This window comes from Phasianus colchicus, chromosome 1 (assembly GCF_987193195.1).
Source record: "Phasianus colchicus chromosome 1, bPhaCol1.hap1.1, whole genome shotgun sequence".
Lineage (NCBI taxonomy): Eukaryota > Metazoa > Chordata > Aves > Galliformes > Phasianidae > Phasianus > Phasianus colchicus.
In genome coordinates this window covers 138,029,454-138,052,580 of record NC_143436.1, presented here as the reverse complement: position 1 = coordinate 138,052,580, position 23,127 = coordinate 138,029,454, and the positions used below count along the sequence as shown (strand labels likewise).

The 23,127-nt window shown below is 44.4% G+C and overlaps 1 protein-coding gene across 1 annotated transcript; it reads right to left on the bottom strand.

The window, feature by feature from the left end:
* Positions 1 to 18,657: 18,657 nt before the first annotated feature.
* Positions 18,658 to 23,101, bottom strand: SOWAHC (sosondowah ankyrin repeat domain family member C). Its single transcript, XM_031605154.2, has one exon. The coding sequence runs from the start codon at positions 23,005 to 23,007 to the stop codon at positions 21,541 to 21,543; it is 1,467 nt and encodes a 488-aa protein (XP_031461014.1). The 5' UTR covers positions 23,008 to 23,101; the 3' UTR covers positions 18,658 to 21,540.
* Between the last annotated feature and the right edge of the window lie 26 nt (positions 23,102 to 23,127).

The window sequence follows — 23,127 nt, the reverse complement described above, 5'->3', positions numbered from 1 at the left end:
TCCAAGAGACTAACTGCTCTCCCCCTTTCACAAGCTAAAAAGCTCTCCGTCATCCAAACGTCGGCTCTGAGTCAGCCCTGGGTTTGTGCCATGGGCCTGTCACGAGGAGCCAGACAGCCAAATAGGCAAAAGGTGCCACATTGAGCTCCATCCATTTTGTAGCTGTTTCAGCTGGAATTCCCTTTTCATTCTTCCCAGAGCAGACAGTGACTCACACCCTCTTTGGGAAAGGGGGAAGGATTCACTCAGCTCCTCTCACTGAGCCATGCCCCCTGCACAGCTCTGCTGGCCCCGATGCTGCCTGCTCAGATGGCTCAAAACAGAGAAGAGGAACAAGAAGAAAAAGTGGCAGGTGGCAGCTGCAGTAGAACCAGGTCAGGAAGTCTTTTCTCCTTGGGACAAGCAATATTAGGAACCACATTTTTATCTGGCTGTGCTGTGGTTGGCTATTTAAAAAATGTCCCTGTGCTGCAGACTTTGAGCTTCTTGCTTTAAAAAATCCACAGCTTTCTGTGACATTCTCCCCATCTCACCCGGGGCCAGCCTCAGACATAAATTAAAGAACTTGTGAGTGTAAGGCTCAGATGAGGAGGCCCCTTGATGCTGCTCTGTGTACTGGCTGTAATGCTTTAGGTAAGCGAATTGTTTCAAGGCGTGATCAGTCTTTCCTGTCATGTTTGCTGCATGACCTTGCCCATGCAAGATATGTAAAAGACTTTTCTGTGGCCTTCCTGTGTTAACAGAAAGCTGGCAAAGCTGTTGGTAGCCCTTCCCAGGTGCCTATCTTGTCATGAAGCCACCCTGCTTTGCAAACACTGAATTGGCCAGGATAGCTGTTTTCATCAGCACCAGAATTTGCCTACATTAAGGGCTGGGAGTGAGTGAGTAAAAAAGTGGCAAGCAGGCCTGTGGGGACTGGCATACACCCATGCAGTGCTGTTCTTTGTGCAGCCCAGACGACAATAATCCTTTTGTGAAATTCTGAGGGGAATTAGCAGAGGTGTTTGGTATCTGTTGCCAGCTGTTGCTTTCCCCCCCTTCTTTTTCACTTTTTCTGGTTTGACAGAAAAAGAGAGTGAGTTGGCTAAATGGCTGATGTCAAGACCTTGGATAAGGCATCTAAATATCTGACTTTTATCACTGAATTCTGCAATCAGTATAGGATGGGAGAAAATGTAATGGTGAGACCAACTCATTGCTAAGGCTTGCTAGCAATGGACAAGAAAATGGACGATGCTAGGACAAGAAAACGTGCCAGTGGTAACAGTAAAGCTCCAACCTAGATATTCACTCCTCAAACTAATTAGAAAGCACTGCTAAGATCTATAAGCCTATGGCTGCTATCACAGAATCACAGAATGGGCCAGGTTGGAAAGGACCTCAAGGATCATGAATCTCCAACCCCCCTGCCACAGGCAGGGCCACCAACCTCCTCATTTAACGCTACACCAGGCTGCACAAGGCCCCATCCAATCTGATCCTGAATATCTACAGGGACGGGCCATCCACAACCTCTCTGGGCAGCCTGTTCCAGCACCTCACCACTTTCCTTGTAAAGAACTTTCCCCTGACATCCAACCTATATCTTCCCTCTCTCAACATAAAACCATTTCTCCTTGTCCTGCTGTTATCAACCCTTTCAAAGAGTTGATTCCCCTCCTGTTTGTAGGCTCCCTTTAGGTACTGAAAGGCTGCAATGAGGTCACCCCTGCAGCCTTCTTTTCCCCAGGCTGAACAAGCCCAACTCCCTCTGCCTGTCCTCAGAGGGGAGGTGCTCCAGTCCCCTGATCATCTTTGTGGCTCTCCTCTGGACCCTCTCCAACAGCTCCCTGTCTTTTTTGTACTGGGGGCTCCAGGCCTGGACACAGTACTCAGATGGGGCCTCACAAGAGCAGAGTAGAGGGGGACAATCACCTCCCTGTCCCTCCTGGCCACCCCTCTTCTGATGGAGCCCAGGGTACCATTTGCTTTCCAAGCTGCAAGAGCACACTGTTGGCTTATGTTAAATTTTTCATCCATCAGGACTCTCAGGTCCTTTTCTGCAGGGCTGCTCTCAAGGACTGCTCCTTCCAGTCTGTATGGATGCCTGGGATTCCTCTGGCCCAAGTTCAAAACCTTGCAATTTGCTGTGTTGAACCTCATTAGGTTCACCCGGGCCCACCTTTCAAGCCTCTCAAAGTCCCTCTGAATGGCATCCCTTCCTTCCACCGTGTCAACCATACCACTCAGCTTGGTGTCATCAGCAAACTTGCTGAGGGTGCACTCGATTCCGTCATTGATGTCATTGACAAAGATGTTAAAGAGCACTGGTCCCAAGACAGACCCCTGGGGGACGGCGCTCATTACTGGCCTCCACCTGGACATAGAGACATTGATGACCACCCTACTCTAACCAAAGTCCTGAAATCTGTGGTTGTGTTCTTGGTGCAGGACTGAAATGAGCCAGCCAATCTGCAATGAGAGAGCAATGAAGTTTGCCAGGTTGGGGGATAACCCAGACTGATCTAAGTCCAAATTCTCCTTAATTATGCTAATAGTAGACAGGGACAACATATTTCTCTTGGCTTTTGACCTGATCATTAGGACTGCTACAAGTATTTCCTATCTCTTCAACCTATTTTCATCTGGAGGAGGTTACACAGTGTGTGACATCTTGAGGAGAACAATACCCAAGTAAACGGAACAGTGTGAGTGTTTCAAGTAGGAATAGGTTTTGATAAGCTTTCCTAATGCTGTTTTGGTAGCTTCAGAAACAATTTGTTGGGCAAGGAGCCACTTTGTTATGTAACCTAAGGGAAGGTGTGTTAGCTAAGGTCCCTGGCCTGTGGCAAGACATGGCTGGAGTAGGTAGACCACAATGTTTTGCAGCACCATGTGTCTGGTCAATGGTTATTGTCTGATCCTTTTATTGCAATAGAAATTAAAAACTGGATGCAGCATCTGGGATCCAACTATTAACATAGTTTTCTGAAGTTGTCTAAAATAGTATGTAGTGTTTTCTGCCTACCTATGTATCTGGCATCTTCAAGGGCCATTATCCCTAGCAGACAGAGGAGCCATAGGGAGCCCAAAGGCCAGTCTTGTTGCACAGAAATGGTCTGTTTTGGTGGAGGTAATTTCACAATGCAGTAGGCACCTTTTGAAATCATCTCCTTGCTGGGGCACCAAATTTGGTGGCAGATTCTCCAGCTCATTTGCAGAAATGGACGTGCCACAAGTGGTCTCCCTAGAAGCTGTCTCCCAGCACGTGGCTGTAGATCTACAGCATGGGTCCTTGTCTTGCTAAAGTGATGAAGAAATCCCTGCCAACTTAAATGTTGCTGAGAAGGAAACAAAGTAGAGAAGTGTCAAAACACAGTAGGAAAAAAATCTTTCCCTCTGAAGTAGACACAGCAGCAGGGATGGTGATGAGCTTGTATTATGCTAGTAGAGAGAAGTAGTCTCCAGCAGTTACATTGTGATGGAAATTTTTATCCCGTGCCATGCAAAAACATGCAATTACACATTAATGTACAAGGGCTGCTCCAAAAGTAATGCCTTCTATTTTACTATGTTGGCCCACAACATCTGAGGCAGATGGTGATATGGTAGTAGAGGCTGAACCTTCATACCAATATTCCATTACATGTTGTTGCCATGTGACAGATGGCAGCAGAGGGGCAGCCTGACAGTATGGCATCTGATGTGGAAATGCATGAAGTAAAGGTGTGTCACTGAACTCCTCTACACAGAAAAAATGCCACTCAGTGACATTCACTGATGCTTGATGAACATTTATGAAAACCGAGCAGTAGATGTGACCACAGTGAGGCAGTGGGTGTTGTGTTTTGGCAGTGACAACAGTGACATAAATGACAAATCATGTTCTGAACAGCCATGTACAGATGTCACATCACGAAATGCAGAATGTCTTGATCAGCTCACTTTTGCATGAATAGGCAGACTGTGACCAGGGAACTGTGCATTGAGCTGAATATTGGCCTCAATGCATTGGAAATGGAGATGACAGCATTGGAATATTGCAAAGACTGCATGAGGTGAGTCCCACAGATGCTCACCTAGGAAGAGAAAGAATACCATATGAAAATTTGTCACGACCTACTGAACCAATACTGGGGTAAAAAGTGACAGTTTCCTGGAATGCATAATTAATGGTGATCATAGAATCATAGAATGTTTGGATTGGAAGGGATCTAAAAGAGTCAGTCCAGAGAAGAAGACAGTCTTTCTCTTGCAACACAATAACTCCAGGCCCTGCAGCAGTTTGAAGACCACGGAGCACATTGCCAATCCTGGCTGCACCATCCTACCACATTCACTGTATAGTCCAGATTTGGCACCTTCTGACTTCTACCTGTTTGGGCTGATAAAAGAGACTTGGGTGACATTTTCCTAGCAATGATGCTGTCACAGCAACTGTGTAACAGTGGTCACCTCTGCTGGTGTGGATTTTTTGCAAACATGACATGCAGGCTCTTGTTTATTATTGCTGGTGAAAATGCAGAGCTACTGCTGGTGACTACGCTGACAAAGAGTGTTTTGTAGTTGAGAATGTGCTTTATCAAATAGTGTTATTGTGCTCTTTGTATCTGTTGTAGTTTCCATGGAAATAAATAGGAGGCATTACTTTCAGAGCAACCTATGTAATTTCTATATTAGTGGTATGGGCCCCAGGAGAGGGACAGGCATAGGTGAATGATTACAAACCTGTGTTTTGTCTTTTACAGGTTCAGTGTTAAATGCTGCTTTTAGCATTTCTGTCATTATAATATGAGAAAGTCTTACAGTGTGGGAGAGTCTTACAGTATGGGAAAGTCTCTGCTCTTTCTTACACTGTGATCTTAGTAGCTAATGTGAGTAATGGGGGCACAGCAAAAGCTGTGTTTAAACAACACAGTCTCAATCACTGCAGAGGAGTGTTGCTGCTAAAAGCACCTGCCCCCTTCTTTCCTTTGCTATTGCTGATTTGTTCAGCCTGACACTTGTGCTTTTCTGATCCACCTTTGTTAAGAGTGCAGGAAACTAACTCCACAAAGAAGTAAATCCTTGCCATGGATACATTTACTGGAGGGAAGCAGCAATGATGGGAGTGTGTGCTGGGGAAGAGCAGGTGTTGGGAAAGAAAGGGGCAGATCTCATTGGAAACAACGAGCACTGGAACAGGTGAGCTGTCTTCTCCAAATGCAGCCCTATTGCTCACAGCTGCTGAATCCTGGCACCATGGCAGACCTCAGCCCCAGGAGCCACTGTTGGATGGGCTTCTCTAAGCCTTTGGTTTGGGGGAAGTTACATGACCCTCTAGGATAGCAGAGAGAAATGAAAATGAGGAAAAGGGAAGTCGAAATGTAGGGGCAGGCTTTCACATCCTGCTGCTGGGATTAACTGGTGCACTCCAAAATCTCCAGGGGAAGTCAAATGAAAAATCAGAACAGCACATTTGTTACTCAAGGGGCACTCCGTCTTAACATATACACATGCAGGGAAAAATGTGGTACCATAATCTGGCTCTGTGCACACCAGATCCCAGCACAGATGTCACGCGGATCAGCCCAGGGCATGTGATCCCTGTCCCACTGGGGAAGGAGGAGCATGCAGCAAGAGATTTATGCCGCATATAGGCTGGCTGCAAGGGATGGCAGGTGACTGAGCATAATGCTAGAGAGGTGCAAGCAGGTGATGCTAGATCTCATATAGAAAATCTTGCTAATGCAACAAATGAACTGCGGGAACTTGCAGAGCAGCAAAGCTAAAGTCAGCACTTGCATTGTGTAGCTGCAACGTGTACGATTACCAGGAGCCCTAATGCTCCTAGTAATGGATTTACTGCACTGTGAAACCACAGACATAGGTAGAGGAATGCAAATGAGGTCTGGCAGCATTCAGAACTCCCAGTTCTACTGTAAGCACTCATCAGGATAGATTAACAGCTTGCCATGTCCAGCATCTACATGAAAAGCTGGGAAGGGGGATGTGATAAATTACCTTTCCATATTCTGATTGCATCTAATTTGGTGACTGACCATCTGTCTACTTTGTTTAGCTTCCTTTTATGTCTGCAGCATATGTGCTGGCTTTCAAAATCACTTGCAGATGTAGAATTATTTCATATAACAATCCCTTTTTTTTTTTCACATTAGACATTCAAGTGTATGGAATTAGATATTTAGATGTATGGGGTACTGGAAAACTGATTTTTTTTTTAACCAATATCTTCTCCATAATCTTTTTCTTTCTTTCTTTCTTTCTTTTTTTTCTTGAATGTGTGCTCTAAAGAGTTCTGGGCCAGCCCTCCCAAGCACAGAGCCCCAGTCCCAAGTACTGCCACATACCCATGTCCAGAGGCCCCCATGTGAGGAAGCTATCAGTGTTGCCCCCCATGAGCAGATTCTTTGAACAGCTACAGGAGTTTCCCATAGAGTATCAGGCCTGCAGTGACAACAACTGCAGTGAAAGTTTTAAATAGGCAAAACATGAAATTCATGCGAGTGCCTCAACTTTACCTAAAATTTTGTTCCTGAGGATTTCAGGACAACAAACTCTCAGCGCTCCTCAACTGGAAGTGAAAATGCTTTCAAGCCAGCTCTGAAGCTAATGTATTTCTAAAGACGCTTCATTTCCTCTCACGTCCTTTTATTTTTTGGCTCAGCTTTATACAACATGCTGGCATCATTCTTTTGCTACAACTCATCACAAGCAGTATCTTCTGCCTGCTGGCATTTGGCTCATGCTTGAAATGAAGGATCACAAATATTTCCATTTCTTTCATCAGAAAGTTAAGAATCTCTGCATTAAATTATCAGTGATGAAAAGTCTTCTCTGCAAGCAGGTCTCGGTTATTCATCTGGAAGTAGGACAGTATGGATAGTGGACATCTTGAATCAGAGACAGTTCAGAAAAAATAGAAAGAAAAAAATATTTTGACTTGCATTGAAAAAGAAACATTTCCAAAACAGATGGTGAAATCAAAAGGCTTGAGAAAAAGAATTTGAGGATAAATGAATTACTTGGTTTGACCTAAAATGCACCAGCTTTGAGCGTTTTCTTTCTTATTTCATTTAGTAGGAAGTAAACTTGAAGGAAACATAGAAAGAGAAAGCTGAAAAGAGATGCATTTCATTCTGAAAGGAAACCAGAACTGAAACAAATGATTTTTTTTTTCCCCAAAAAGCATTTTCGTTTTTTTCTGACCAAACAATTAAAACCCAGCATTGTGACGTTACTGAAGCTTCTTGTGCCAGTAAAAGAAGGACCTCCAAGATGTAATTCCCACATCTGTCCATGTAAGTTAAGTTGCTTTCCAGGTGGGAAGAAGAGAGAGAGCAGGAGGAGGATGCAAATAGCCATGAGGAGACAGCACTTGCAGGTTCTGCTGCCATCTCCTCCAGTGAAGGTCCCTGGGGCCCCAGTGCTGGTTTGCTGTCAGGACTCACAGAGCAAATGAATGTGCCTGGGGCTCCCAGCCTGCACTGTGAGCAGATGGGGAAGTCTGGAGCTCGTGGGAGAAAATCAAAACCTCTTGTTCTGAAATGGCTTAAATCTGCTGAGGGAGAGATCTCTGTATGGATGGTAAAAGAAGCTGAAATTCTTATTGATAGTGTAACCCATTTAGCATTCCCATATCTGTGAATTTAAGGAACAACCATTAGATTATGGGCTTCTTGAGATCTCTTCCTGCTTGTTAATGGCACCTGAGGTAAAACCTTGATTCAGGGCAAACTGCTTCTCTTTCTTTGGTATTTGATCTTCCTGAAAATCATATCCGAATCTTAGAATCATAGAATCATTTGAGTTGGAAGGGACCTTGCTGTCCTTAAAAGACCACTGTCAAACAGCTATTTGCTCCTGCTAATACTGGGAAGGCACAAGAAATTTTTGCCAAGTATATAAGAGATTCTTACTGTCATGGGCAGGATAGCTCAGCTCTGAAATATTTTTTGCCTATGAACGAGTACTCAGATAACCATCTTAATGGGGAAATAGTTATTTCTGGAAAGAACAATCCCTTTGCAGAGCCATCTTTATGTAAGTATGATGGAAGGTGTGACCATAAAAGTGTGTGCGTTATAAAGGCATGAATAAAGCCTTGAACCCATGCATAATTCAGTAGAAACATTCTAATCCAAGTATTTTGGCAGTGTGTCATTATTTGGGAGGGCATATGACTGCTGGTGTTTGCTTGCTCTCCAGATATACTATGTACTCTGTAGATTAAAAAATAATCTATTTTGGCATAAGACAAAGGAAAGAAACAATAGCTTTAAAGCACAGATATTAAGCACAGAAATCCTTCTGGAGGCAATCACACCAAGCAGTAGGAGGTTTGTATTGAGCAAAAATGGTGTGGTACAGCAGGTTCTGGCTAGCAAAGCTCCATTGTCATTTACGAGTAACCGCATTTAAGTGGTTAGGATGTCTTCATTCTGTTTTGTTCTGATTTGGCTGGTCTCCTTGTGCTTATTGCTCTCTGAGCACATAACAGACTAACCCTGCCACTTCATTTCCGTGTTCAGTAACACAATCCTTTCTTGATCAGGTCGTTCTTCCATGCATTGCTGTTTGCTGAATATTGCACAGGAAGAACTCATGAAAGGTAATCATAGATTTGTTAAGGTTGGAAAAGGTCATCAAGATCATCTAGTTCAACCATCAGCTCATCACCACCATGCCCACTAACCATGTCACCCAGTGCGATGATGCTTCACTTGAGTTGGGTAGCAGAAGTCCAAGGCAGGAGAGGCTGGGGTAGCTAGAAAACGCTTCAGCATAAGTAATATGTAAATTTTAGGTACAGAAATTGCACTTGCAAGATATGCCTGTATGAATTCTGGCTTTAGGGAAAGTCTGGAAGCCACAAAGTTGACCACCTTTAGCTAGGAATGACAGTAAAGGAGGTATAGACTGAACTACATTATCCGGTGGATCCGCTTAGGATCCACCAAAACTAGTTGCACACAGTACATTTGAGGATCACCAGTAGTTTACCATCATCAGAAGGGGCAGAAAGCCATTCTCCATTAATCCAAGTCTAGCCACGCCAGCTCTGCTTGCAGCCTCACAACTGCCCCTGCTCTTGAACTACAAATGGCAAACAAATTCTCACCGGGCAGGAGCTGCCCATCTTTTTCTGTCAGGGTTACTTTTCAGTCAGCAGGGCAGTTTCAGCTGGCTCTATCATTCTTCCAGATGAGCACTAGAATCAGTTCTTGGAAGAGCTGGAGGGTCCCACCTGATGTGAGGCCTGGTGGAGGACCAGCACCTACCCACCAGTGGTCAGGAGCATGAGGGCTGTCAGCCCAGCACCTGGGAGCTGATATACTATAATTGGGCAGCTCAGAGGTTATAAGGGTCAATAGTTTCTGCAGGATTCACAGTGCTACATTGCTTTTTTCTCTCCATGTAGAACTTGAGTTCACGTCCATGAGAACGTGAGTTTAGAGGGAAAAGCAGTTTGTTGGAGGCACAGTTATGTGCTCCTTATGGTTAGAAGTGTAGGTGCTGAGTTGGCAGGCATACTATAAACGACGTCAGAAAAAGCTGAACCTTTGGACTGAGAATTACTCACCTCTGGTTTGCTTTTTTCTCCCCTCCCATGTTCTGTGAATCTATGGAGCTACTGCTTCTCCTTATGTCATCAAACCCGTGTCAAGTATGCATGCTTTGTCCCTTCCATGGAAACTCAAAAAGTCAGAGAAATAACATAAAGACGGTTGAAAATCTCATTAAGAAGCAACTGTCTGCACTGGTCGGTACTGCCATATGCATTTTTTCTGCCTAAATGTTGCTCTTTTCGAGTTTGTGTAAGTACACAGCCTGTATTTTGGAGCACAGCAATGCCTGCTGCAGTTCCTGCCCTTCGTGCTGCTGTGCTGTCTGAACACTGACTGCTGCTGAACAGTGGTGTAACCAAAGATCTGAGGTATTTGCATGGGAAGGGACTTTCTGGAGTCTAAGCAAGGCTTGCAACCAGAACAGCTTAAAACTGCAAACGTATATGGGAAATCCAGATTCTGTAGAAAAGACTTATGTGGGACTTCCAGAACAGGAAAGATTTAGTTCTTTTTCATTAATAGTATGAGGAAATTCCCATGTTTCCCTTAGAACATTTTACTGTAACTAATTGCAGATGACAGTCTTCTTGAACAGGACTAGCTCCAGCTCTGATTCTTCATAAATACCAAATTAATTAGAAAAGAATTAGAGACAAACTGTTGCACATAAGAAATTGCTCAAGAATGGAATGCTTTCCATGGTGATTTTTTTCTTTTTCCCTTTTTTTAATAGAAGTCAAGTTCTTAAGTTCAAACCAGCAATGTTGAAACCTTGGCAGGATAAAACACTCTGACTGAAGATTATTGTTATTATTCATATTCTGGAAGAAGGAGCTAACTGTGCAAGTGCCTCTCCAAACAATTCAGAAGGGTGTTTTTTAACACCTTTACTTATTTCTTTTATTGCTCCTTTAAACTTCAGACTGCTTCTGATTTTTTTTTTTTTTTCCCTGTCAAAACCACAAACATTTGGTTACAATGTGGTTAGTTCATCTCCAGTTTTCACTGCTTTCCTTCCTTTCTTTCAAACCTTGCGTGTGCAGTGGTTAGCTTGATGGATGGATGGTTAGCTTCAGGTTCCAGTTCTTTGGGAGAACCAGGGCTTGACACTGCACTGGGACTGAAAGCAGTGAAGATGTCTGCAGTCATCTTTTCAGTTTTTCACCTTTTCTCCATCTTTTCCCACTGACGGCTGTTCTATTGTTCATGAGGAATGATACAGGTAACCACCCTGCTGTGCTAGAAGTATCAGCAGGCCAAGCACTGCAAAAAATCACATCCCCTGCCCCAGCACTTCTCCACTGTGAACACAAGTGCCTGTTTGCACAGTGCCTAACGGGTTACACCCCCTGTAGTGAAGTGTGGCTTCCACAGAGTTCCTAAGAGAAAAGACAAATAGATCTGAAAAGAGATCAGGTGAGAACAACTGCAGAATTGGAAAAAGAGAATTACTTCTATTTAGCCCTACAGAATCCATTGTCCTGCACTCCCCATAAAAAAAAAAAAAAGACTTGATACCTTCACATGTGATCTTCACAGTCCACTTTGGAGAGCACAAGAAAGAACCACATCCCTGTGGCTTTTGGGATCCGTTTCCCACTTTCAATTCCAAAGGTGCTTTCATAACCTCCCTGCCTGGCTGCCCTCGGCCCTGAAGTGAAGCTGGAGCTGAGCTCTGAAACACCAAAGTCTTGCTCTGACCTTAATTTACTTCAGATGCAGGGGAGGCCTGGTTTTCAGCCGAGTTGGCAGGCCTAAGGTCTCACCCAGCACCATTGGTCTGTCCTGTGCAAAAGGCAATGGGTGCACTTGGGAGTAGGATGGGGTTGGGGCAAGGGCAAGCACTGTTTGTCCTGTGGAAACCCAGATGGGCCTGCATAGGTGCAGCATCAAACCACAGTGTCAGTCAGACAAAAACTCTACGTAAAACAACAGCTGGGTGCTGTTTTGCTATTTCGGAGCTTTGCTGATGGACGAGATCCTCAAACAACTTTCTTTTTGAGTAATTCAGTTTTTCCAAATCATGTAAGGCACTTTCAATTCTTCGACAGCAGTTCTTAAGCCTCGAGGCATGGAGTATTCTGCAGCAGTCCATGGAGAGGCAGCACGTTATTAACACAGAGGTACAGTTCTCATAAATTAATATGGCTCTTTTGAAGTTATGTCTAGCTGAATTTGCAAACATCATAATGCAAGACATAAAAGTTGGATTGAATACGTTCTTGAAGTTATCCTTTAGTCCGTGGACTAGCAACTTATCTGCTATGCCATAATTCCATAGAATCATAGAATGGTTTGAGTTGGAAGGGACTCCTAAAAGCCATCTAGTCCAACTCCTCTGCAGTGAACAGGGACACCTACAGCTAAATCAGGCTGCTCAAAGCTACATCCAGTCTGACCTTGAGTGTCTCCAGGGACGGGCATCCACCACCTCTCCAGGCAACCTGTGCCTCATCACCCTGATTGTAAAAACTTCTTCCTTATATCCAGTCTAAATCTCCCCTCTTTTAGTTTGAAACCATTTCCCCTTGTCATATCAAATTTACGATAATGTAATTCACGGTGTGCAAATGATGCTCTCCTGAGTAATTACCTGAAAAATTTATGTTGGGTTAAAATTACTCGTCCTCAGAAAGTCCCTGTTCCCTCCTTTATAGTCAAAGAGATTAAAAAGAGTAACTGATACAGGTATTTAACCTCTTGATGACCATATTACTAGTGTAAATCCTGCTCAGTCAAGATGGCAGTGCTGCTGCTAACATGAGTTAGCAAACACGTGCCAGCAGCAAATGTATTCCTCTGCTTGACATGAAGGAAGCATGGCTAAGGTTAATCATAAGGAAATTCTAGTTAATCACTGCTTCTACTTCACACCCAGAGTTAAGTACATGAATTACAGTAATACAGGGCAATTTTCAGGGGGAAAAAAAAAAAAAAACACCCTAAAATTTTACTATTATCTCCCTGTGAGACTGCAATTTGTAATTTGCACTGTAATTCCATCAGCTGTCTTTTCTGCTTCTGTGCACAATCAGATACATCATCACTGTGTCATTAAAGAAACAATTATTCTAACAACAGAATTAATAAATGCCTTCTGTTAGATGCGGGATTTAGCCAGCAAACACAAATAGACCTTTTACATCAATACTGGTTAGAATGAACGGTGACATTTAATGTCACCCACTCATTCATGAATTGCTACGTTGTCACTGCAAGCCACAGAGTAGGGGAAAATAAAAACGAGACAAGTGCAGAAAATGCAAAGTTATTCATGGGAGAGAAGAAACTGTGTCTATTTAAAGATGTTAGTCAAAAAGTCTAAAGTTAGCAAATATTTGAGTCCTACGTGAATTCCATATTTAAGATTGTAGGATTGAATACTTAATGAGGATTTGGTTAACATTTTGGTTCTTTTTCAGGTACAGTACATTTCCTACTCTAGTCAGAGGTGTTAACTTGGTCAACTCATGCAGCATTTGCATGACTCTTATTTCCTCAGGATTATAACATTCACATTTTGGATTCACATATTGGGTATTTTTTATAGCAGTACTTCTCGTTATTATATGTGAATTGTAAGCAATGTAGTAGTGTCTATAGAGAATCTAGAGATGCTTTGTAGTTAGGGAATGCTGCTGTTAGAATGAAACAAAGGAATCTGAGAATCCTACAACAATTACCATTTTTCTTCTTCATGTTCCATATATCAAAAAACAGATCATAGGGAGCAGCAAGGTTAACAGGTATATAGTAAAAATTCTGCTATGAAATTCGACTAAATGTTAATAGTAATTAAAACTAAGTAAAAGAAAAATAAAAATGTCCAACATTCCCATCCTTTGGCCATCACAGCTGCTCTAGGAGAGTGCATAGCAAATAGATGAGGAAAAACACAATGGACCAACATCAGCTAACCAAAAGCTTCTTTCTGTCCTGCAGCAGTGGTACTGTTGGGTATGGCATACAGACACCTGCTCATTTCTTATTGCAGTGCTGCTGCCTCTCAGCATCTCCTCCTTTCCCCTTCTGGCTTGTCAGAGGATGTTTGAGAGGATCTCACAGCAACTGCGATCTCCATGAAACAGAAAATTCTTGGAGAGTATAAAACAGTGAGTTGATCTTCATGACTTCATTTCTGTTCATGCAGGTAGACAATCGCTTGGAAACTTTTCAGTGCTTCCTGAGATCTCCTAACTGGTCTGAAATACAGGTGTTCCCTCTTTCTCAAAACTGTCAGTACCCTTTTCTCTACATTAACTTTGAAGCACTTTGAAGGCCAGTCCCAGTTCCATGCTGGCCATGAGGTGCAACACCAAAAGAAAAACTAAAAATGAAAAAGACAGGTAAATCAATCCAAGCATAAGTAATAATGAGACAGGTGACTCAAACAATTATGAAGAGTTACTATAAAATCCCCATCAGATACAAACATACGCACTATTAATGACAACAACAAAGTTAATGTGGAGCATTCAGAGTCATAGTGAAGTGCAAGAGGAAAAGCAGCAAAACATCTAGGCAAAAGTAGCCTTTTGTTTTTTGTATGTACATACTGATATTTGATCCCTGCTTGGCTGCCACTGTTTAAGTTGGCTACAGAGATTCTAGGGACAATGGGTCAGGAGCTTCATCTTTTCTTCTGTTCGAACAGCACCTGATATTATGAGATCCCAACTGATTTGACAATACCAACCTGCAAACTGCAGTAGTGGCGTTATCAACAGAAGCTTTCACAACCAAGTACATTTCCTCTGTTCCTAATCAATTAAATTCCATTCCCTCAGTGTCACTTCCATGCTGTTTCACTCAACCTCGAATCAGGAGAGATGATGAAAAGTTCACAAGGCCATAAAGGACTATAAACAGTCACGCTTGTATCAGCAACTCCATATTTTATGGTAAAAATTCTATTCTAAAAAGACCACATAGGAAAATTATATATATATGTAAATCAAATCCCATCTCCAAAGTTCTCCTGTCGCTTGTTTCAGCCAATAAGGTGACATACTTTAAAAAAATGTAACACTAATATTTTCTGAGTAGACAGTTCTTCATAGCTGACCCACTGAAGTCATGGGTGCTTTCACTAAGGATGAGTGGGATTTAAGCCAGACATGGAAAAGAGGACCCCTAAAGAACAGTATTATGAAATGGGGAACACTAACAAACTTAAAAGAAGAAGCTGTTGCCCTGTGCTGCTTAGTCACTGTGTGTGCTGGCAAGTTTCAAAGGCATTACTTTTTTTTTTTCTTCTTCCTCTTTACCTCACATGTTCAGTTGGAAGGGTGTGTAGGGAAGCAAACTTTCAAAAAGATTAGTCATCTTTAAAGTTACAGTCTTCTATTGTTAACAGGAGATGAGGCAAAGCTTTCCAAAATGTGGATTCATCTAGGCAGCTATCCAAAGGGACTCATCTGCAGGGGAGGATGAAGTGGGTGCTCAGGCTATGAACAACTCCCACGTAGGACCCATCATAAAATATAATAGTCCTTTATGGCTAATCCTATAGGCAGTGGAAATCTTGTCAGATTACCGTGGGAACATGAAGCAAACTTTAGGTGAGAATATTCTGGGTGAAAGAAGAAAAGCCTAGCACATCCTAGCAGACAACTGTCAGTGAGCCCTTAAAAGATACACCTCTTGGAATACAGTACTGCAAGCCAGTACCTGCCGTGCAAATAGCTCTCATGCATTGAAAAGGCAGTCTCAACAAATTGTGCAAAGAACAGATATGATAATTTTGTGTTGATCCAACTGATTCTATCAGCAGCTAAAGAGTAACAACGTACCCAAAGCATCAATATATGCTTTACAAAGTGCTTAGCACCACTTACATATAAAAACCTTCTTAGCACTCTCATTTCATCAATAGTTTGGTTCATGCCATTGACATACAAAAGTGTAATACCTATGTAAATGCTACGTCTCCTTCAAGGGAAGTACTTCGAGCAGTTTCAAAAGGCTTCAACGTCACTGCTACTACAACCCACGCTGTGCAGCTGCAGGCTGCGTGGAGTGGCAGTTCTGGCACTACAGTCTCTTCCACCCAGCCCATCTGGGATAGAAAGGGAAGGCAGAAGACAAGGGCGAGGCTGGCAGCTAACAGCTCTCTTGTGGGAGGCTGTTGGACCAGCAGGACCCAGCCACACACTCCCAAGCTAACAGAGTTACTTCCACTAGATATATCTAGGGTAGGATTGTATGTGATAGGCAACAAGGAAAAGAAATAGCAAAAATAAGTGCTGTTATTTTTTCCAGTGTTACTGACTTTTTTTTTTTTTTTTTTTGGTATTTTGAGGCTTTATTATTCCATGCAAGTTTATTTTCAGTGAAATATAAGCCTGCGTAATGCATTTTGTCTTTCTGCATCAAAAGTAATAAGAGACAGCAACTCCTCAGTATGAATTCCCCCAACAATTTCTGTGCCTCAACAAATACTGCCAGCATCCTTTCTTTCTTTCCTAAAAGCAAACAAAACAAAACAAAACACAAACCCAAAACCCCAAACAGAAACAATAAAAACCACCCCCAAGGACACCCACCCACCCCTCAGCTTCAAAAAGAGGTACATATCAGTCATAGCTACTTCATCACCATTCCCTCAGGCACTCCAAGGAACCACTCAGGAGCCTGAGAACCGACTAGAAAAATTGAAAGGCCTCTAGCTTCAGGGGAAAAATACTGAAGAAATTCCCAAACTCACTTTTCAAGGACAAGAATTGTAAGTGTGCATGCTACAGGCTATTTTGTGTAGACAGGCAGAAACAGCTTCACTGATTCACTGGCAGCGATGCAGATACATGCAGGGACACAGCTCTGTTGACTAGCACTCTTGCCTCTTGACATACCTGCCACAGGTTGGCAAAATACCTTGTAGTGAAATAAGTGGACAGTAAAATAGATTCATATGACTTCCCAGGTTCTTTTTACGGTTCCTCCAATCAATGGGAGGAGATGCTTTACAACTGTCGATACTGAAGGGCAGATGCATGTAAACCACAGTGATTCATTCTATATAATCCATTTGAAAGGACACAGAATGCAGTTACACCTTGACCCAAATATTACTTCCTTCTAAAGCAACTCTTATGCATGGTGTTAACAGTTTAACTCCTCGGAAAAATCTCAGAATAGGATTTCTTCAGCTTTTACCACAAAAGATGGAATACCTCCCCCATAATGCAGTTGTATCACAAACAAACCAACCAAGCATGGTGGCTTGGCTCAGTTTTTTCCAGCAGTGTGCATATTTAGGATTTATCAGCATTGAGTTTAGTTAAACTGAAAAATGATACAAGCTAAAAACTCTGGAACAGTTGCAAAATGAGAAGACAAGATGCTTCAGTGTAGCAACATTGAAAATTCAGAATCATGTTCCCTTTTCCCCCAGACAGTCATTTAACCCCAACTGAACAGGCAGTAGTCCTCCCAAATCCTAATATTAATCTGAGGCCTCTTCCTCCTTAACACTGAGTTAGGGACCTGAAAAGACTATAGCAGTACATACTTATTTTCCTCCTCAACTTGAGCAAAATAAATAAATAAATAAATAAAAATCCCCACCAACTAAATAAAAAAACGCATGACCAAACTTTTTTTTCAGGATCAAGCCTCTGAAATTTAATGTCTTCAGGCTCACATGCATTCCCTATAGCTTTGGCCACTCAAGGCACAACAAATCAGGAGTGCAGTCCCCTCACCCTTCGTTTCTCGTTAATGGAAAAATAGTTTAACAATGCAATGATGAAGGGCTTTTTTCCCCTCAAGTTAAGTGGGATCAATCTGATGCACAGGGACTCTCCTGCAACAGCTGGAGCTACACTCAACATAGAAGAGTTGTTTGTATTTCTTGTGAACTGTATTAGCTACAGTAGAAAATGCTGGTAAGAGAAGCAACTGAAATACTTGAAGTTAGACATGAATTTACATTTGAGTTCTCTGTGGGTCATCTCTCCCAGGCATTACTCTGTAGCAGAAGGGATAGGTGTTCAGATGGTTTTCTGAGCAACTGGGCAAGCCACTGCATGATCAGCAAAGCTCACATCCTCGCTCTCCCCACATAAACTCAGCTGCTTCCCCCACGTCCCCAAGAACACTTCTCCTTCTTCTTCCTCTCACTTCTGTTCCCAAACCAACTGGGGGTTGCTTGGTTTGGAGCTGCATGCATCCTCATCGAGCAGCACAGCTGAGCCTTTTTTCAGTTTAACCATAAATTTGGATGGCTCTCAAAGGAGTTACTGGCAGCATGTAACTCACTAGATTTCACGTAAGTTTTAGTAAGGCAGCAACTTTAAAAGATATCTAGGTACACGAAAATATGACAGTCTAGCAAGTTAATGAAGTGAAATTTCCCTTTAGAGAAGCTTCTGCTTGTAGTTAAGACACATTACAAAAAGGCTTAATCCTAAACCTTTTTTAATTAGGTATTGACCTTTACATAGTGGCAAAAACTAGCATTAAATCTTCTCAGAGATTTTTAGTGGCATAGAAATAAGGTCAGGGTGCTATTTTAAGTCAAGCACCACCGCTCTCCCAGGCCCTTATTTAGATGCGCTTCTCTACAAAGACCTTGTTGTGTCTTCATGTGCTTTGACACGAGCTATTGGAGAGGAACTGCTAAGGAAAAGTTACTGTCTAGCAAACAACTCTACCATATTTTTTAAGCGTTATGCAAGACAACGTCAGAATCTTCACAATAAAGGAAAATCTAAAACAAGAATACAATCATTAAGGTTAGAAAAGACCAGTGGGATCATCTAGCTCAACCATAAGGTAGTTTTACCATCTAGTATGCAAGCAATACCTGAGTATGTAGCACGCATGAGTAGATTTAAGCCTTAACAATTCACGGGCTGTTTTTATTTCAGTAAAACAAAAACTTGCAGATTTTAAACTTCTAACCATTGAGAAAGACACCCATAAAAAGCAGAACTAATGAAAAGTGACAGGCTCCCAGGCCTCTAAAATATCACAAGCATAAGATACAATAAAAGATATCCAGTGTTTACATCGCAGTCTTGCTGCCTTGCACACTATCACAGGAAGTGAATAAACACATTCAGGACATTCAAGTGTACTATTAAAAAGACACCAGTAAGTGCTCCAGTTTTCTGTACCATACAACTTTATTTCAAATTCACATATTTCTAGGCAATGTATCCAAAAATATTTGACTCAAGAGTACCTTTAGATTGTAGATATCCTGGAACAGGGCATCAAACCTTTCCTATTTCCAAACAAAACATAAGTTTCAGCTCATGTTATAAAAAGTAACCGTGTGGAATGTGACAAGTCATAATGTGAAATCAAAGTGCTTTAGTCCCGCAGAGCAAACAGACACTAGTGGTTATCCAGCCATTTGTCAATATATCTCTAACATCAACAGTACCAATTTTTTAGGGTTTGGACTTGCTGCGATGGCACTCCACCTTGAGAAAGGCTTTGGACCATATCATATCAGCTAACAGTCAGTTACACCATATGAGCTGGCAAACGGTTTCACTTAAATACTTCAAACAGTGAGTGAGAATGATGCATCTTTTTACCATTTTTCAAGTTCCCTTAATAATTACCAAGTTCTACTGTATAACACAAGATAAAATGATGTTCCAGTTAGTCTTTTAAAACCCAAACTGTGCTGTATTCCAAATCCCAAAGCATCAAAGCTCACAAATAATTTTCCCAAGCCCCAGTAGCTAAGACTCAATATGTTTGTGCAATTATTTGCTATTCACATGTGAAGAGAACAACACTCAACAGATCCTATGAAGAAACAGTAAGCAGAAAGTTACTTTAATTAGACTGGGAAGTAGATAGTTGCATGGAACATACTCAATTCAGAACTGCCATGTTGAAGAGAGTTCATGTTGCAAATGTCCAATTGAAGATCTTTTTGCAGAAGCCTAAAAAGCTATAAACCTTCCGTAACGAAGGGAGTTTAGGACTTCAGCATTTAATTCTCTCCTCTGGTGGAAACAAACTCTGCAGAATTATGTGTATCACTCAATCATTGTATGAGCTTACAGCCTAAAAAGGAAGGGCTGAGGAAAAATTCCTGGTCCTGTCCAGATGTAAAGACAAAGTGCTTTGCAAGACTGATTATATCCACTGTATTTGTAGCAACCAACCCAAAATGAAGGCACATGAAAACTATATTATAGCTATAAATTATAAATTAAAGCGAAACCTCTGTATAATTTCTAGCCTTTTTGCATGAAATTAATGACCAGCACCTATACAGAGTTTCAGTTATTTTTAATGTAACTATCCCTAGAAATACTTAAATGTTGCCTGCATGCTTACGCAAACACTGACTTTCATTAGGTTTTGACACAAAGTGCAGATACTGGTAATTTATCTGCATGGGAAGTCTGAAACAGATGAATCGCTGCCACTCCCTTCCTCTGTCACTAAAAGCGTAAGCCACCAGCAACAGCCACAGACAGCTGTTACCTTGAAAGTGCACCACTCCCAGCAGCAGTTTCCCCATGAAGTGTTCTAGCAGCTACGGAACGTTCTTCATCAGTGTCTCAGGTTTGGAATTGGTATATCGTGTCGAAGTCTGAGTACTTTCTGTTAAAACCACCCGATGGGCAGGCACACACATTCTGAGGAAGCCAACTTGAAACACACTTTGACAAATGTTGCATTGAGACCGGCAGTACCTTAAACATCTAAGCACAGCTGAACTTCCACCTTGAGCAGCATTCAGAATCCAGGGACAGCTCATTCTCAATGAGAGTCTCCTAGATTTCACTGGAATTGCTACCACTAAAGCAGAGAAACAAGATTCAAGGTCTCAGAAAGCTTTAGCAGACAGATAGCATGTTCAAAGCCTTGGTTATTATTTCTCCAGAAATGCAAGTTTAAAAGAACTCCAACACCACTGCCATCACTCACCTGGAGTATATGGCATCACATTGCTTTTACTGAGAGGAACGGAACTCCAGAGTTCTGGTTATTCACTTTGTACCTCCCCTGCTCCTTTTCTCCTTCTCCTATTTCTGCACAAAGTAAGTTGAAGGGATTGGCACCCGAGTTTTTAGCAAACGCAGATCTGTACCTTCTACATTACAGGACCACATGAAAATTGCATGCAATGGTGTCTGTGCTCTTTTCTAGAACAGAGCGACTTCCACATGTAACACATACAACGCTATTTTCTGATTTTGAATGCAGTGAGTTACACAAACAACAGTAACAAGACTTAACCAGACTTAATAAACGGAACTGTGCTAGGTCTGGCACTTGAGAATTCACAGTGATTAACATAAAACTGCTTTGCCTAAGACAAAATAAGATACCAAATATATAAAAGACTCTTCACTTACATTGTATCAGTATCCCAACAGTGACAAGCAAGCTCAGTAGTACCTCAGACAGCAGAGACTTCAGCACACAGCTAACTTTATTCTTTGTTTGCAGTGCAATGCTTTTTTTTTTTTCCTTATTACTTGCAATGTCAAATCCGGCAATTTTCAATGCATAAAGTCAACACAGACTCAAGTCTTTGCTGGACTGAAATTTGGATTCTGACAGGAAACTGTTACATATGATCTCATTTTGGGTACCAACTCCACACCGCGCCAGGTGGTATTGCTGTTAACAAGAAACTTAAAATACACCTGCAGATTACTGAGGTGGTGCTCTTACATAGCAAGTTATGAGCAATTTATAGTACTGGTTGATAATACAAGAGTAGAACATCTGCATTCTCCTTTCCCTCGCTCAACTCGCTAATACTAGGAGGTTTATGAAACATTTCTGACCCAGAAGCACCCCAGCGTTTCTCAGCGCACCCACTGCCCCTTGTTCCAGCACTAAGGGCCCAACCAAGGCAGCCACCTCCTCGGCAGCTGCCAGCCACCCAATTGCAGGTTCCAGCAAGGCTCTGGGACCCACCTCCATCGAGCACACGAGTTCAGACAAGCGCCTGCTTCGACCTACAACCTGGGGCACTCTGGTCCAGGCACCCACCTCCCCCCTGACCCTACCCAAAGATGTTGGACTTCGGCCTGAGCTTGAACGATGTCTTCAGGGATTTCTCCTCGTGCTCATCCTCCTCGGTGTCACCGCGAAAGGAGGGCGTGTTGTGGATGATCTGAGTCCTGAAGCGGATCTTATTAAGCCGAGGCTTCATCCGCCCGCTGCCTGAGGCTTTCCTGGCCATCTCCTTGCCCTTACCCGGCACCGCTGCCCCATCGGCACCCTCGTTTTCCTCCCCAGCGCTGTGATGGTGGTGATGGTGGTGGGAGAGGCGGTAGCTCATGAGGTTGGAGGGCAACACCTTGGAGAGCCTCCAGCGCACGCTCCCATTGCCGGCAGCCCCTTCCTCTTCTTCCTCCTCCTCGTCCAGGGCTCCCACCAGGCTCCGCATGTCCTCCGAGGTGCCCTGGTGCAGGTACTGGGCGGCCTTACGCCCGCTGTAGTCGCGGATGTCCACGTCGGCGTCGTAGGCGCCCACCAGCAGCTTCACCACCTCGGTGTGGCCGTGCATGGCGGCGATGTGCAGCGCCGTGTGCCCGCCGCTGGTGCGCGCGTTGATGTCCACAGGCAGCTGGTGCCGCTGGGCGAAGTTGACCAGGGTGGCCAGCAGCTCCTGCCGCCCGTGCTTGGCAGCCCAATGCAGCGCCGTGAAGCCGGTGATGAAGTCCTTCTTACAGAACAGCGCCGGCTCGCAGCTCAGCAGCCCCTCCAGCGTCTCCCACCGCCCGTCCGAAGCCGACAGCATCCACGCGTGCTCCAGCGGGTCCAAAGCCACCGAGCCCGTCGTGCTGCCCTCCTCCTCGGCGGAGGACGAGGCCACCGAGGCGCTGTCCGAGTCGCCGCCACCGCCGCGTCCGCGACCCCCTCCGGGCGGGACGCCGCGCTTCAGCTGGGGCGAGCCGCCCCGCGCCGTCTCCCGCAGGCTCTTGCGGCCGCCCGCCGCCCCGCCGGACCCCTCCGCCGCCTCCTCCGCCGTTACCGCCGCCTCCTCGCCGCCGCCGCGCCCGGGCGCCGGTCCTCGCCGGGAGCCCTTCCGCTGCCCTCCGCCCGCCGCCGGGCTCGGCCGGGGCGCCTCGCCCCGCCGCCCCTCGGGCTCCGCGCGGTCGCCGGCATCTCCGCCCGCCGCCGCCTCCCGCTCAGCGCCCGCCCGCGGGGAGGGCGGTGGGCTCGGCCGCTCCGCGCTGCCCTCCGCCGCCGCCGCCTCGGGGCTCACGGCGCCGGCGGCTCCCGGCGCGCAGTACCGGCGCCGGAGGCACACGTACTTGGCGCCGGTGTCGGGCTCCTGGCGCACGGTGGCCACGGCGTTGACCAGTTCCTTGAAGCGTTGCCGGGCGGCGGCGCGGCGCTCGGGCTCCGGGGGGCTGAGCCAGCCCCGGAAATGCTCCCGCAGCTCCTCGTGGCGCGCCCGCCCGCCCCGCTCCGCCAGGAACCGCACCACCGTCTCCTGGCCCAGCTCGGCGGGCTCCGCCATCACCGCCGCTTCCCCATCGCGCTGCCGCTGACTGCCGCCCAGGGCGCGGCGCGGCCGCCGTTGCCGCCCGGGCCCCTCCTCCGGGCCGTGCGCGGCCACGCTCAGAGCCGCGGCGCCGGC